The 16,434-nt window shown below is 47.0% G+C and overlaps 1 protein-coding gene and 1 pseudogene across 1 annotated transcript; both read left to right on the plus strand.

Moving 5' to 3' along the window:
- The first annotated feature begins 2,149 nt into the window (after window positions 1–2,149).
- LOC141027356 (uncharacterized) lies at window positions 2,150–3,187 on the plus strand. Its single transcript, XM_073504364.1, has one exon. The coding sequence runs from the start codon at window positions 2,150–2,152 to the stop codon at window positions 3,185–3,187; it is 1,038 nt and encodes a 345-aa protein (XP_073360465.1).
- A 1,273-nt stretch (window positions 3,188–4,460) lies between these two features.
- LOC109734501 (uncharacterized) overlaps window positions 4,461–16,434 on the plus strand; it is a 197,000-nt pseudogene continuing 185,026 nt past the window's right edge.

The raw sequence follows: 16,434 nt of genomic DNA on the forward strand, positions 1-16,434 counted from the left end.
GATCGACGTCGCCGCGGCCATCGGTCCCGTGGAGATCCCCTCGCACATGGAGCAGAGGAGGGAGGTGTTGTGGAATCGCCGCTCCACTCGGCGGTGGTGGTGTAGGTGCGGTCGCGCGCAGCGCCGCGACCATGGATTCCAACTTCGCGAAGCGAGCCTCGAGATCTGGCTTCCAGTGAAGGAGATCTTCGATCTGCGAGGACTGCGCCTGCAGCTGCTTGAGGACGTGGGCGGAGTCGGCCTTGGCGTCCTGATGGAGCTTGTCGAGGTACTCCTTGAGCACTGGATCCATGGCGGCGACGAAGGCTTGCCGCGCTTGGATTCGCCGGTGGGTTTCCAGGGTTGACGCGGCGGAGGGGGTGGTGTTGGTCTCTGATACCAGGATGTTAGGTACCAGGTCGATCTATAGCTAGCTCACGCTACAAGTCCCGAATTCGAATTACAAATCAAGCCTCGCTGTTCTTGAGGAGGAAGAAAGGGAAGGTAGGTGGGGAAAGGGAAGAAGCCGCCGTCCGTCCTGATCCAGCCTGGATGCTGATCCCATCGTCGCTCGGGGTTTAAGTAGCGAGCCGTCAGGCAAGCGGGCTCAGCAGGCCCATTCTGGCCCGACGAATCTTCTGTTGGGCTGCGCGATCCTCTTGGGCCGGCTGTTGACGCGTCTCGGGGTGAAGCCTTCGACTGCCTTGACGGTACGTGCGCTGACACCTCCACACGCCTTATGACGACACTTGAAACATCACCAGGATAGGGGCTAGACGAGGAGAACCTTATTTCTTCTTCAAGAAGCCGCTGCCGCCTCGCCTTCTTAAGCATGGCACAAACCCTAACAAAACTCAGAAAAGCACTTCGTCATGGCCTCCACGGGCGCCGGCGGCTTCGTGGTTTCTATGCAGCAATTCGCCTCCATAGGTAGCTCCGCTTCCACCTCGGCGTCGCCCGTCGACGTCCTGTTAATACCGGACGCCACGATGACCTTCCCCAACGCGTTCACCGTGGTGCCTTTTCCTGTCGCTTTCGGTGACGGCACGCCGCTGGCAGTCACGGGCAACAAGAGCTATGCCACACATGACATGCCAGCGTTCCTGGCGGCAGGAGGGCTGCCTCCACGTGCTGTGCGGCTCTACGAGACCATGCCCAACCCGCGGCCCTGAGCATCGGAGCGCCGGTGGTGCCCGTGACGTGTGTCAACTGCGTGGGCGTGCCGACCGCGAAGAAGCCCGTCTACCCTGGCAGCGGCCTCGACGTGGCCCCGGACGTGGTTTATGGCGACGGCGACGGGGTCGTGAACTTGGCGAGCATACTTGCGCTTGACGTGGTGATCGGTGGAGACCCGAGACAGGAGTACTACGATTCCGTCAAGATTGCCAATACGTCTCACCTCGGCGTCATCTGGATGATCTCGTCAGGGATCGTTTGGTTAGCGAGATTCTTTATGCCGCTACTCGCACCGGAGATATGCATGAAATGTCAGCTTTCCCAAGGGTTTCTTGTGACTACTACCAAGCTTAATAAACTGATATTTAGACCTAACTTTTGTTGGAGTTAAACACGATCACGTCCGTGTCCTTGCCGTGAACGTATATGTGTGTGTCCGTGTAGGATTCCTAAACAAGCACCGTGTAGGACTAGTACTAGTTGGCTTAGCTAGTATATATAGTCACATATCCCCTTGTAACAAAATCGTGAGTTGAAGCAATAAAGTAATCACCAGGGACAAAACGTTCCTGTGGCAATACATCGGTTATACTTGTGCGTGCTTCCGGCCGGCTGGCCGTTGTGTATGTACGTGTGCTGTTTTGTGTTGCTTGCAGCAACTACGTCGCTTGATCGATCAAGAGCAAGATTAGCTAAAGGAGGCTAGCTTTGCACTGCGGTTGATCGGTGCATCTCGGCGTAAAGCACTTCGTTAAGTTCGTCAGCGAGCTCCGTTCGTCATCGTCGTTCGTCGTCGGTCGTATCACCGTCGCCGGAAAGTACTCGGCGTCGGATCTGGGCCAACAATTGGTATCAGAGTAAGGTTGATCTTCTAGTAACGGAGGATCATGAGCAGCTGGCGGAGTACTCCGGTGCGGCTAAAGTATTTGCTGCTCCGGCGAGTTCGTCGTACCCACAATTTGATCGCGAGAACTTCGGGGTCTGGAAGGCCCTCATGGAGTGTGGTCTCCGCACCAACGAGCTATGGGACGCGGTCGACCCAGGAGGCGACGCATTCAAGAAGGAGGGAGCCGAGCACAGGAAGGATCGGCAAGCGGCGTCGGCGATTTACTCGGTGATGCCGATGGATGTCCTCCAACACCTGATCGCCAAAGAAACGGCGAAGGAGGCATGGGATACTTTGAAGCTCATGTACGAGGGACACACCCGCGTCAAGCAAGCCAATCTCCAAACTCTCCTAAGGAACTACGAGACTTTGGTCATGGGCGACGATGAGTCCGTGGATGCGTTCGCTTCACGGGTAGCTACTCTCGTCAATCGGATTCGCGCGCTTGGAGAAAACCAAACGGAGACCTCGGTTGTCCGACAGTTCTTGCGTGCGGCCCCTCCCCGGTACCTGCAAATTGTCACGGCGATCGAGCAGTGCCTCGATCTCGCGACTCTCTCCATCGACGATCTTGTCGAACGGTACAAGGCTCATGATGAGCGTATGCGGTATAGTCTTGGGGACGGGAGGAACAACGAGCTTGTGATGCTCACAAAGGCACAGTGGATCGCTCTAGAAAAGCAAGGTAGATCCACTAGCAACAGCAAGAAGAAGGGGAAGCAGCGTTCGGTGAGAAAGAACTTCGCCGACTCGGACGACGACTCAGAGGATGAGGCTGCACCACCACTGAGGAGAAAGTTTGACATCAGGAAAGTGAGGTGTTATAACTGTGGCCTCCTCTGCCACTTCAAGGCTGACCGCGAGGAAGCACCGAAGCAGAAGGCGTTCATGGCCCAGCAAGGAGATGAAAGTAACATGATGTTGATGTGCGAACTCATGGATAAGAAGGATCCAGTTCTTCAAGCGTCGGCTAAAGAAACAGTCGTGCTCCGTGAAGAAAAAGTTTGCTCTCAAGATTATGGTTCGGAAACTCGCGTCGACGCTACGAACATGGGTGGTGATTCCGAAGATTATGTCGAAGTTACGGGCTTAAGTGCTAACTTTGCTGGATCGGATGCAGCGATCGCTGCATGTGCACGACCATGAAGAGGTAGTCTTTGTGTGGTGTGTCCAAGAGAGGTTAGCTGCGACCGAAAGAGCAGTTCAAAAGATTGCCAGGCGAGGCGAGACGCATGACGAACTACACTCGGACCAGGAGAGCATTGCGCGCACATGGCGGCAGACACGGCAAGGAGCGGCGTCGTGTACACCGTGTCAGATAGCGTGGTGAGCGCAGGCATCGTGTCACACACCGCGTCACTCTCAGCAAGCACGCATGGCAGCCCAGTTGCTGGCGATGGTAGTAGCACAACAGCAACCCAAGGCAGGAACACCACGTACAAGACATGCACAACAGCTCTACCAGGAGGAAAGTCACTACTATGTGAAAGTCTAATATGTGGGCTAGAAAGTGGGCACGGTCCAGAAAGAAAAGATGGACCAAAAGTGGAGTCTTCAGATGGGAGAGAAGCGAACCAGGGAGCTAGTCTATCTAGCAGTATTGTGGACACAGACCTATGTGACGGGTCAGAAGAGGAGCTGGACCAGGACAGAAGCCAAAACGCGGGTGGTGATGGGCAAGGCCCATTGCCTGGTGGCCTGCATGGGGTTTCGCCTGGTGGCCTGTGTGTGGGCGAGAGCTCATTTACAGCTGCGGTGTTGCCGAACAGTCCAGCAGGGACGTCGACAGCGCATGTGGAGGAAAGAACATCACCTACACCCAAACATCTACAGCCGGTGTTACACCCATATCTGAGGAATACTCTTTGAACGATTGACCCGGTAATGATGAACGGGAGTGGGCGACGGTGTCTAGCAAGCGCCGAGGAACCGGCGGAATTTGTGGACGCAAATATGAAGGAGTGTTGGCGTCATGCTATGATAGAAGAGTTAAGGTCGATCCACGACAATAATGCATGGGAGCTTGTGAATCTTCCCAACAATGAAAAAAATCATGGATCTGAAGTGGGAATTTATGATCAAGAAAGATGCCGATGGGTCCGTGAAGCACAAAGCGAGGCTAGTAGCCAAAGAGTACGTGCAAGAGGAAGGTGTGGATTTCGAAGAAGTGTTTGTTCCCATTGCAAGGATGGAATCGGTGAGATTACTGCTAGCTCTTGCGACTCAAGAATCATGGAATATACATCACATGGATGTACAATCCGCGTTTCTGAACGGAGAGTTAGAAGGAGACGTTTATGTGAGCCGACCACCGGGATTCATCAAAAAGGGAGAAGAACACAAGGTACTGAAGCTACACAAAGTCTTGTACGGGCTACGCCAAGGCTCTCGGGCATGGAGCATCAAACTTGATCGAACGATGATTTCTCTTGGATTTGAGAAAGCCCCACTAGAGCATGCGATGAAAAAGAGAGGTGAAGGAAGGGATCGTCTACTAGTTGGCATCTACGTCGACGACCTATTGATTACTGGAGCAGATGAAGAGGTGATTGCAGAATTCAAGCTACAAATGAAAGAGCTTTTCAAGATGGATGATCTAGGTCTTTTGAGCTATTACTCAGGGATAAAGGTACATCAAAAGATAGAGGAGATCACACTATGCCAGGAGGCATACACAAGGAAGATACTTGAAAACTGTGGCATGAAAGATTGCAATCTAATTGAAGCTTCAATGAAACCTCGTCTTGAACTGAGCAAGAAGAGTAAAGCACCCGTAGTTGATGCAATAGAGTATATTGCAGCTGCCACTGCGATGTGTCAAGGTGTGTGGCTAGGGAGGCTGCACGGTGATCTCATGGATCGAGATCCGGAACAAGTGGTGCTAAATTTTTGACATGTTCTAATATGATGTACCAAAAACAAAATTCATCGTGGGATGTACGATGAAAATTTCCTTGGTGTGTACAAATAAATTTTGCAGAAAAAAGTAAACTTGCCTTGGTGCAAAAAATAAATTTCTCATGATAGAAGACAAAAACAAAATACCAAGGATTCTTCAGTAAATTTGTCATAATCCTTGAAGTAAATTTGACATGATACCAAAAAATAAGTTGTCGTGGTAGTAAAAATTTGACATGATACAAAAATGAAAATTGCCATGGTTCATGAAGTAAATTGGCCATGGTCCAAAAAGTAAATTGCCATGTTCCATGAGTAAATTTGTCATGTTCCATAAATTAAATTTTCAAATACATGTTCAAACATTTTTTTTGAATGATACGATATTTTTTTCCATTGTATAAACAATTTTTTAAAATGTCACAAACGTATCCTCTGTTCCTAAATTGGTACAATCCACTACCTAAGGATCTTCCCAGTGCTACACGATGTACATGTGCTAAGCATTCCACATAAACGAAAAAATGACATGGCGAAGCAATTAAGGAGGAGAGAGAGAGAGAGCACTTTGGTGACACAGGAAGAAACAGTACCAAAAACGTGAAGCTAGGCTAAACATTTAAATGAAGGAATCTTATCGATTCATGGAGGGGTTTAGTTGCTAAAATAATTAAACGAAGAAGCTTAGCTACAAAAAGTTAAGCACTTATGCATTATAAGAACTTTAGTGCTGAACTTTTTAATGTATTTAGCACCTCATCTAAGCACATGTGCATAAGAAGAGATCTAAGTTTTCTAAACATGCAACTATGCCACATCATTACCTATGCATGTCAATCATAAATCACAAGTTATTTTTTTCATGCTGCCCACTATCTAACTTTTCTAAGTGTGCAACCATGACACATCGACACCTATGCTTATCAATCATAAGTTGTGATTTTTATGCATTAATTTAGCCATGCAGCCATACTACATTAGCAAGCCATGCATGCCACTCATAAGTTATATTGTTTGAATTATTTTTGTTCGGAGGGAGTAAGTTTTCTAAGCATGCAGCCATGCCACATCAGCGCATATGCATGTCAATCAAAAACCACAAGTTACATTATTTCATGCAGCCCACTATCTAACTTTTCTAAGCATGCAACCATGACACATAAACACCTATGCATGTCAATCATAGGTTGTCATTTTTTGCATTAATTTACATACAACCACACAACACTAGGAAGCCGAGTGCATATCTGGTGCTCCGGCCCAGAATATGCCACGCTGCTCCGAGGCAGTTTCGTGCGTGGGATCAGACTGTAGGGACAGGATTGAATAGGCTCACCTCCATCTAGCGAATATATAAATAACACCCTTGGTTACTTAGCAATTCACAGAGAAGTTCATGTGTCTTCGATCCCTTCCCTTCGTTGTGTACGTCCTCATCGATTCATCTTTTTCTCACCTCTCCGTAAAAAAAAATTGTTTCCCCAACTATCACACTTTCTTTTTGTTTCTAGGACAATCCTTTTCAACTAGGCAACCATTCGAGAAAATCAGGTAAAACTTATGCAAAGGAAAGCATGTCTTTAAATGTGCATTTTTTGCTCTGAAAACAGATTATGTATCGGTGGTCCTCTCATCAGTGTGATTTTTATTTTATGCTATTTTTTTCCCTTTAGCATATAGCTATCGTTGTGGAGCCACTGATTAGTGTAGAACTAATGTACATCAAGAAATTTTCTTGATCTATGTATGGGTAGTCTAGTACCGGTGTCCGAGTTCTTGCCATTCGAAGTTGTTACGCCACCTCTACATATTATAGCTAATTCCTGGCAGAATTAAGCTTCACTTTTTTGACATGTTCCGGCAGTGCTGCTGGCTGATATCGAAATAAATGTTTGCATATTTGATTTTCACCAAGCATGCCATGATATTAGATTTGTGGCGACATTAATTTACTGTAGCGACATTAATTTTGTGAGCACATCACCACAAAATTTGCAGGCAGGCATTCAGTTCATTTGTAACCTAAGTTTTGACACGAGAGACAAGCATCTTAAGAGGTCCGTTCACTTGCAAGAATGTCAGCCTCACACACATGTTCTCTTCATGCCAAGTACAGATAAATTTCGACATAGAGCTGACTAACTCATGGACCAGTCACCACAATTTCGGAATACCAGCCAGCCAAGAAAATTGACACGATTAGAACATGTCAGCAACAGACTAACTCGTTTGGTTGTGTCTTGCATGTCATGTTGTGGTAAAGCAACAAAGTTTTTTATTTACATGGTCTTATAGGTCAAGAAACAGCAAAATCAATAGGGGAATTAGATGTGCGACATGCATGGAGGTTATTTGGCATCACAAAAGTGTTGTAAACATTCTTCATAATCAATGTTGTATGGTTTTTTCAGAAGTTTTTTTAGGTTATAATTGTTGATTTTGTCAGGTTTGTGCCCGTCACTAGATGGTGCACAACAAGAGTAAGACTCATCAAGTGGTCTGTAGTAAAGTTGTATTGTTTAGCTTTGTAAATTTGTGAACCAACTCTTGTATATATATTGTACGGTCACCAGGTGGTACTCTTGTGAATTTGTGAAGTACTACAAGACAAAAGATGTCAGCATGTGGTGCACCTTTACTTGTTGAAGTGATTTTGTTTCCAGTGATCTTTTGATGCTACGAATGGATTCTCTGAGCTTGCCTTGTGATCAGATAGTGGTCTTGACTAGTGTGTTACCATTGCCTTGCTATAGTCCTGCTTTCAGGATGGTAGGAATGCAAACAGGTGGCAGTACAATTTCTTCTACTTCTACTTACTGAGCAACTCATCCTGAAAAAGTATTAGCATATCTGCACTTGATCTCTTTATTGCATTCAGTGAAGAAATCTGTTGCAGAAAATAAATTATGTACGTGTGCTTGCAATGTCTTCCTAATAATCTGGTGTAAGTTTGCTTAATCTGTCCTTTTTTATCGACACTAGATGTTGGCTGGAGCAACTGACCCACCACGATGCTTAGTTCAGTACAAAAAAGGATGCTTAGTTCAGTACAGATCTGTTGTGATTTTGCAAGGCCTTCCGGGGGCAAGACGCAAATGTACCAAGGGGGTGTATGTAAAAAGATAACTGAGTTTTGATCCCATCCCTTGCATGCAGATCCAACGGACCATGGGGTCGTGGAGCAGCGTATCATGAGATCGACCGTAGCACTAATATTTTCCCCTAGGAAGCCATGCATGCTACTCATAAGTTATATTGTTTGAATTAATTTTTGTACATCTATATATGGTATATGTGTCAAATACTTGAAGCATACCTATGTAGTTAATGGTTTACATGTTTGCTAGATAATGACATTTTGTTATCTACAATGTAAATCAAGAACGCAGTTACATTTGCATTAGTTTTAGTTGTTTTTTTTAGCAAATATTAATACAATTATTTTGATAGGATTCTCGCAGCAAAGCGTGTGCATCATCTAGTTTTTACGTGTGACCATTTATCTAAATGTAACATACATCTTATTAATGGTGCGAAACTTTTTTTAATTACATGAACATTTTTCTACATTGTATATTTTTTCAAAAACGTGTCACACATTTATTGAAACATGTGAACATTTTTTGAATGATACAAACATTTTTATAGAAGTCGACGAATATCTGTTTACACTGCATGAACAGTTTAACAAAATTAACAAAATTGTTTTTTCATAATATATTTATTTAGTATTTTCTAAAACATAAACAATGGAAGTCTCAAGAAGCCACCGCATCAACCTTATACATGGCCGAGGGAGCAACAAAGAAGGCATCAAAAAAATTTAGAATCGGCTGATGCTATTCCCCTCCGTGTTTCTCTCTGCTCCCAATCTCTTCGTTTTCTTCTCCTCTAACCCATATCTTTCTTTGAAACCTTGTATCTTGTATCAAGTAGCTATCAATGAAAAAAGTCCATTTTACTATCACTAGTAGAAAACAGGGCTTTGGTTCGGGCCTGCCCAGCCCATTAGTCCCGGTTCTACACGAACCGGGACCCATGGGGGGCATTAGTCCCGGTTCATAAGCCCAGGGGGCCGGCCGGGGCCTCGTGGGCATTGGTCCCGGTTCGTCTGGATCCATTTGTACCGGTTCTAGGTATGAACCGGGACCAATGGGCTGCGCTCCTGGCCCACAGCCATTGGTACCGGTTCGTGCCTAGAACCGGGTCAGAAGGGGGGCTTTAGTACCGGTTCGTGCCACGAACCGGAACAAATAAGTTGCCTATATATACCCGTCGCCGCGGCAGAGCACTCCACAGTGCTCTGTTTTTTCTGGCCAGCAAGGGGAGGGCATTTGGGTGCTCTAGGTCACCTCCTATGCACATGAGGTGTTCGATGAAATGCCCGAGCAACACTAGTTAAGCTTTCTCCTCTCGAAGCTCGACCTCGGAGCTCCATTTTTCCCGAGATTTGTCTAGATTTAGCGGTCCGTCACGCCCCGTCCCCGTTTTCACCGCCGTCGATCGCCCGCGCTGATCTCGTCGCCGGCACCATCGTGGTGAGCCTCTTGTTCTTATCTTCTTTCTATTTTCTTACTTTAGATAGATACTTGTCTGGTTTCTTACTTTTGACACACATAATTATATATAATGCACGCAGATGAACCGCCAATAGATGTACGGTGACAGACACACCTCCGAGTACATTAAGGGCATGCATGAATTTCTCGAAGTGGCTGAGGCAAACAAGCAGAATGGTTTTATGTGTTGTCCATGCCCTAAATGTGGGAATACGAAGTCTTACTCTGACCGGAAAATCCTGCACACCCACCTGCTTTACAAGGATTTCATGCCACACTATAATGTTTGGACAAGGCACGGAGAAATAGGGGTTATGATGGAAGACGGCGAAGAAGAAGAGGATGATGACAACTATGTGCCCCCTGAATACGGTGATGCTGCAACGGGGGGAGCTGCTCAAGATCAAGAGGAACCAGACGATGTGCCCGATGATGCTGCAACGGGGGAAGCTGCTGAAGATCAAGAGGAACCAGACGTTGTGCCCGATGATGATGATCTCCGCCAGGTCATTGTCGATGCAAGGACGCAATGCGAAAGTCAAAAGGAGAAGCTGAAGTTCGATCGCATGTTAGAGGATCACAAAAAAGGGTTGTACCCCAATTGCGAAGATGGCAACACAAAGCTCGGTACCGTACTGGAATTGCTGCAGTGGAAGGCAGAGAATGCTGTGCCTGACAAAGGATTTGAGAAGCTACTGAAAATATTGAAGAAGAAGCTTCCAAAGGATAACGAATTGCCCGACAGTACGTACGCAGCAAAGGAGGCCGTATGCCCTCTAGGATTGGAGGTGCAGAAGATACATGCATGCCCTAATGACTGCATCCTCTACCATGGTGCATACGAGGATTTGAACGCATGCCCGGTATGCGGTGCATTGTGGTATAAGATCAGACGAGATGACCCTGGTGATGTTGACGGCGAGCCCCGCAGGAAGAGGATTCCTGCGAAGGTGATGTAGTATGCTCCTATAATACCATGGTTGAAACGACTGTTCAGAAACAAAGAGCATGCCAAGTTGATGCGATGGCACAGTGAGGACCGTAAGAAAGACGGGAAGTTGAGAGCACCCGCTGACGGGTCGCAGTGGAGAAAAATCGAGAGAGAGTACTGGGCTGAGTTTGCACGTGACCCAAGGAACATATGGTTTGGTTTAAGCGCGGATGGCATTAATCCTTTTGGAGAGCAGAGCAGCAATCACAACACCTGGCTCGTGACTCTATGTATGTATAACCTTCCTCCTTGGATGTGCATGAAGCGGAAGTTCATTATGATGCCAGTTCTCATCCAAGGCCCTAAGCAACCCGACAACGACATTGATGTGTACCTAAGGCCATTAGTTGAAGAACTTTTACAGCTGTGGAATGGAAACGGTGTACGTACATGGGATGAGCACAAACAGGAGGAATTTAACCTGACCGCGTTGCTGTTTGTAACCATCAACGATTGGCCCACTCTCAGTAACCTTTCAGGACAGACAAACAAGGGATACCATGCATGCACACACTGTTTAGCTGACACTGAAAGTATATACCTGGACAAATGCAGGAAGAATGTGTACCTGGGCCATCGTCGATTTCTTCCGACCAACCATCAATGTCGAAAGAAAGGCAAGCATTTCAAAGACGAGGCAGATCGCCGGAAGAAGCCCGCCATGCGTACCGGTGATCACGTACTTGCTATGGTCAATGATTTACACGTAATCTTTGGAAAGGGTCCCGGTGGACTAGCTGTTCCGAATGACGCTGAGGGACGCGCACCCATGTGGAAGAAGAAATCTATATTTTGGGACCTACCCTACTGGAAAGACCTAGAGGTCCACTCTTCGATCGACGTGATGCACGTGATGAAGAACCTTTGCGTGAACCTGCTAGGCTTATTGGGCATGTATGGGAAGACAAAAGATACAGTTGAGGCACGGGAGGACCTGCAACGTTTGCACGAAAAAGACGGCATGCCTCCAAAGCAGTATGAAGGTCCTGCCAGCTACGCTCTTACCAAAGAAGAGAAGGAAATCTTCTTTGAATGCCTACTTAGTATGAAGGTCCCGACTGGCTTCTCGTTGAATATAAAGGGAATAATAAATATGCCAGAGAAAAAGTTCCAGAACCTAAAGTCTCATGACTGCCACATGATTATGACGCAATTGCTTCCGATTGTATTGAGGGGGCTTCTACCGGAAAACGTCCGATTAGCCATTGTGAAGTTATGTGCATTCCTCAATGCAATCTCTCAAAAGGTGATCGATCCAGAAATCATACCAAGGCTAAGGAGTGATGTGGTGCAATGTCTTGTCAGTTTCGAGCTGGTGTTCCCACCATCCTTCTTCAATATCATGACGCACGTCCTAGTTCATCTAGTTGACGAGATTGTCATTCTGGGCCCCGTATTTCTACACAATATGTACCCCTTTGAGAGGTTCATGGGAGTCCTAAAGAAATATGTCCGTAACCGCGCTAGGCCAGAAGGAAGCATCTCCATGGCCCATCAAACAGAGGATGTCATTGGGTTTTGTGTTGACTTCATTCCTGGCCTTAAGAAGATAGGTCTCCTAAATCGCGGTATGAGGGGAGACTGACTGGAAAAGGCACGCTTGGAGGGGACTCAAGAATATGCAGGGACATATATTCTTGGTCTCAAGCACACTACACAGTTCTACAGAACTCTACCTTGGTGACCCCGTATGTCGATGAACACAAGAAGAGTCTACACTCCAAACACCCGGAGCAGTGCGACGACGGGATTACATGTTAACACATCAGGACTTTCAGTAGTTGGTTGGAAACACATCTCAGAGGTGACAACACTATTTGTGATGAGCTGTACTCGTTGTCCAGGGGACCATCTTCGACTGTATTGACTTACAAAGGATACGAGATAAATGGGAATACATTTTACACGATCGCCCAAGATCAAAAGAGCACCAACCAAAACAGCGGTGTCCGCTTTGATGCAGCAACCGAGAGGGGAAGGGACATATATTATGGTTACATAGTGGACATATGGGAACTTGACTACGAACATGATTTTAAGGTCCCTTTGTTTAAGTGCAAATGGGTCAATCTGTCAGGAGGCGGGGTACAGGTAGACCCACAGTACGGAATGACAACAGTGGATCTGAACAATCTTGGGTACACTGACGAACCGTTCATCCTAGCCAATGATGTGGCACAGGTTATCTATGTGAAGGACATGTCTACCAAACCGAGAAAAATAAAAGATAAGGAAGCGAATACATCATACGATGAGCCAAAGCGCCACATAGTTCTTTCAGGAAAAAGGGACATCGTGGGAGTGGAGGGCAAGTCAGACATGTCCGAAGATTATGAAAAGTTTCATGAAATTCCTCCCTTCAAAGTCAAGGCTGACCCAAGCATCCTGATAAATGATGAAGATTATCCATGGTTATGGCGCAATAAGGAAAGGACACAAGCGAAGAAAAACTGAAGACTTTCTCTCCACAACTATTATGATGATACCATGCCAACTTTCAACCTTTTCATAGTTCATTTGAAATCCCTTTGTAACAGACGAGTTTCCATATGAAATCCTGATACTTCGAAAGAGATTGTCTGTTTTGTACACTAAGTGCATCCAGTTTTTGCCGTAACCCTCTCAACTTTCTTGCACATGCTATGTGGATGAAATGATGATACCATGCCAAGTTTCAACCTTTTCAGAGTTCATTTGAAATACTTTTCAATTTTAGGGTCGTATAGCTCAAAATAATCAGTAAATGCATGAAAAATAACAAATGAAGTCAGAAAGGGTTGAAAATTGATGATGTGGCTTTGAATGGTGCATTTTGAACACACAAAAAGTCAGGAGTTCAAATAAGTTTAAAAAAATGAAATCCCTTTGTAGCAGACGAGTTTCCGTATGAAATCCTGATACTTCGAAAGAGATTGTCCGTTTTGTACACGAAGTGCATACAATTTTTGCTGTAACCCTCTCAACTTTCTTGCACATGCTATGTGGATGAAATGATGATACCATGCCAAGTTTCAACCTTTTCAGAGTTCATTTGAAATGCTTTTCAATTTTAGGGTCTTATAGCTCAAAATAATCAGTAAATGCATGAAAAATAACAAATGGAGCCAGAAAGGGTTGAAAATTGATGATGTGGCTTTGAATGGTGCATTTTGAACACACAAAAAGTCAGGAGTTCAAATAAGTTTTAAAAAATGAAATCCCTTTGTAACAGACGAGTTTTCGTATGAAATCCTGATACTTCGAAAGAGATTGTCCGTTTTGTACACGAAGTGCATCCAGTTTTTGCCGTAACCCTCTCAACTTTCTTGCACATGCTATGTGGATGAAATGATGATACCATGCCAAGTTTCAACATTTTCAGAGTTCATTTGAAATGCTTTTCAATTTTAGGGTCTTATAGCTCAAAATAATCAGTAAATGCATGAAAAATAACAAATGAAGTTAGAAAGGGTTGAAAATTGATGATGTGGCTTTGAATGGTGCATTTTGAACACACAAAAAGTCAGGAGTTCAAATAAGTTTTAAAAAATGAAATCCCTTTGTAACAGACGAGTTTCCGTATGAAATCCAGATACTTCGAAAGAGATTGTCCGTTTTGTACACGAAATGCATCCAGTTTTTGCCGTAACCCTCTCAACTTTCTTGCACATGCTATGTGGATGAAATGATGATACCATGCCAAGTTTCAACCATTTCAGATTTTATTTGAAATGCTTTTCAATTTTAGGGTCTTATAGCTCAAAATAATCAGTAAATGCATGAAAAATGGTGCGTGAAAAATAACAAATAAAATAAATAAGTAATTAGAAACAAAATAATATAAACTTTAATAAAATATATAAGTAGAAACAAAATAAAATAAACTTTAATAACATAAATAAAATTGATGAAACTAAAATTATCAAAGTATTTTTTGTTCAAAACATTATAGCAAAAAGAATTATCATAAAGTAAAAAAATAAGTAATTAGAAATAAAATAAAATAAATAAGTTTTTTGTTGTAAGTAGAAACAAAACAAAATAAATAAAGCAAAAAAGAAAACAAAAAACAGGCAAAAAATAAAAAATATGCCACCTACTGGGCCACCACGGCCTGAATACGACTAGAAACCCATTGATGGTGTCGGAGTAAATGGCCACGGGTAGCCTAACCGACTACCCCTGGTTCTTCAGAAAAATTCTCAGGCCTTTGGGCCTCCCAACGCTCCAAGCATTGGACCCCCTTCCCTGGCCGGCTACCTCTGAAGCTGACTCACGGAAGGCGGCCCAGCCTCAAGCGACCTCCCTCCCCAAGACAACCGCGGGGTGGCCGACTCCAAGAAGCCGGCCTCAAAGAGCGCCGACTCCAAGAAGCCGGCCAAGACCACAACCACCAAAACTACTCCCACATAACGGTGACAAGACGGGGTGTGGCCACAGTGCGGCCCACTACCCCCGAAGCCCGAGGCGGGCATGGCTACAGGAGGCCGTACGGGACGGCCGTCTCCCGTGCGGCTCAACACTGTAGCCATGCTAGCCTCAACGTCATCCACGACAGACCCCCGTACGGCCCACGGGCGGCGGGCCCCTTCAGCCAGAGAGAGGCGTGAAGGCGGCCCGGCCTCTCCTAGTCGGCCAAGGGCGTAGCCGGCCCCCGGAAGCCGGCTACTCCCTTCCTCGAAGCAGGAGCCCCATTAAGGAGACAAGACGAGGTAAGGTTAAAGTGAGAGCCCCTGAGACGGCCCACTGTAGCCACGCTTACCTCGACAAAGCACTCGTCATCAGAGGCGAGGCTACAGTAAGCAGCCGCCGACAAGACCCTAGGCGGTGGGGCCGGCCTGTCGACCAAGAAGCCGGCAGCCGGCGGGACCCACCAGTCGGCGGGGCCCAACAGCCGGCGAAGAAGCCGGCGAACGTAGACACTCACGGCTGGGACCAGAGCCCAGCTGGATTACCATTGTACCCCCGGGGGGTAGGCCTATATAAACCCCCCGGAGCACCCATGCAAAGGGTTGGCTTCTAAGCTTAGCACACACACCATAGATAGAGAGAAGTAAGAGCTAGCCTTGTTCTTCTTCTCCCTTGAACCCAAACAGCTCTAGGAGCGATTGTAGCTACCTTTCCTGGTCTAGTGATCATGCGGAGACCCCGCAGAGCAGGACTAGGGGTGTTATCTCCTCGGAGAGCCCCGAACCTGGGTAAGATTCGCCGGCGTGCATGTCTTCGCCTCATCCCGTTTCCAGGCACCGGCGATGTTTTATTGGCACCCACAATGATAAGCCACCCGTTGGCATATGTCGCACCAACCACCCGACATTTGGCGCCCACCGTGGGGCCAGGTGCACCGTCGTCCGGAGACCTATTCTGGACGGGAACCCTCTTCCTCCCCCGCGAGCGCAGCCAGCCTGCGGCGCCCGATGGCGTTTGCCTCGACGCGCTGCAAGGCGTCGACGACGCCTGCGCTGCGAGATGCCTCGCCGATTTGCTCGACGAGACTCGCATCTCCGACGAGCCTGCGTCCGACGCAGGCACGGGCTACCCCGAGAGCCGTCTCGTCAGCCTCCTCGACCAGCTTCACGTCTCCAGCGAGCCTGCTGCAGATGTGGAGTCGGTCGGCTCCACCGACCCGATGCTTGTCGACTCCGACACCGCATCGCTTGACGCCTACCCCTCCGACGTGGTGGTCTTCGACGACCCCCTCCCTCGAGCTGACAGCGGCAGCAGCGCTGTCACCGAAGTGCTGGTCATTAGCCACGTCGCCAACTCGGGCGAGAACGCCCACGACGCCCTGCAAGCGGCGATGCGCGACCTCTCCGTCCCCATCCCGGCCGATGCCGACGCCAAGACCCTGGAGGCACGCCGCCTCGCCCTCATCGCGGAGGGACAGAAGATAGCCTCCATGAGACGCCTCACCGAGGCCCACCAGCGCGAAGTCGACCGCGCCGCCTTCGGTACGCCGCCGCCTA

This window comes from Aegilops tauschii, chromosome 1 (assembly GCF_002575655.3).
Source record: "Aegilops tauschii subsp. strangulata cultivar AL8/78 chromosome 1, Aet v6.0, whole genome shotgun sequence".
Lineage (NCBI taxonomy): Eukaryota > Viridiplantae > Streptophyta > Magnoliopsida > Poales > Poaceae > Aegilops > Aegilops tauschii.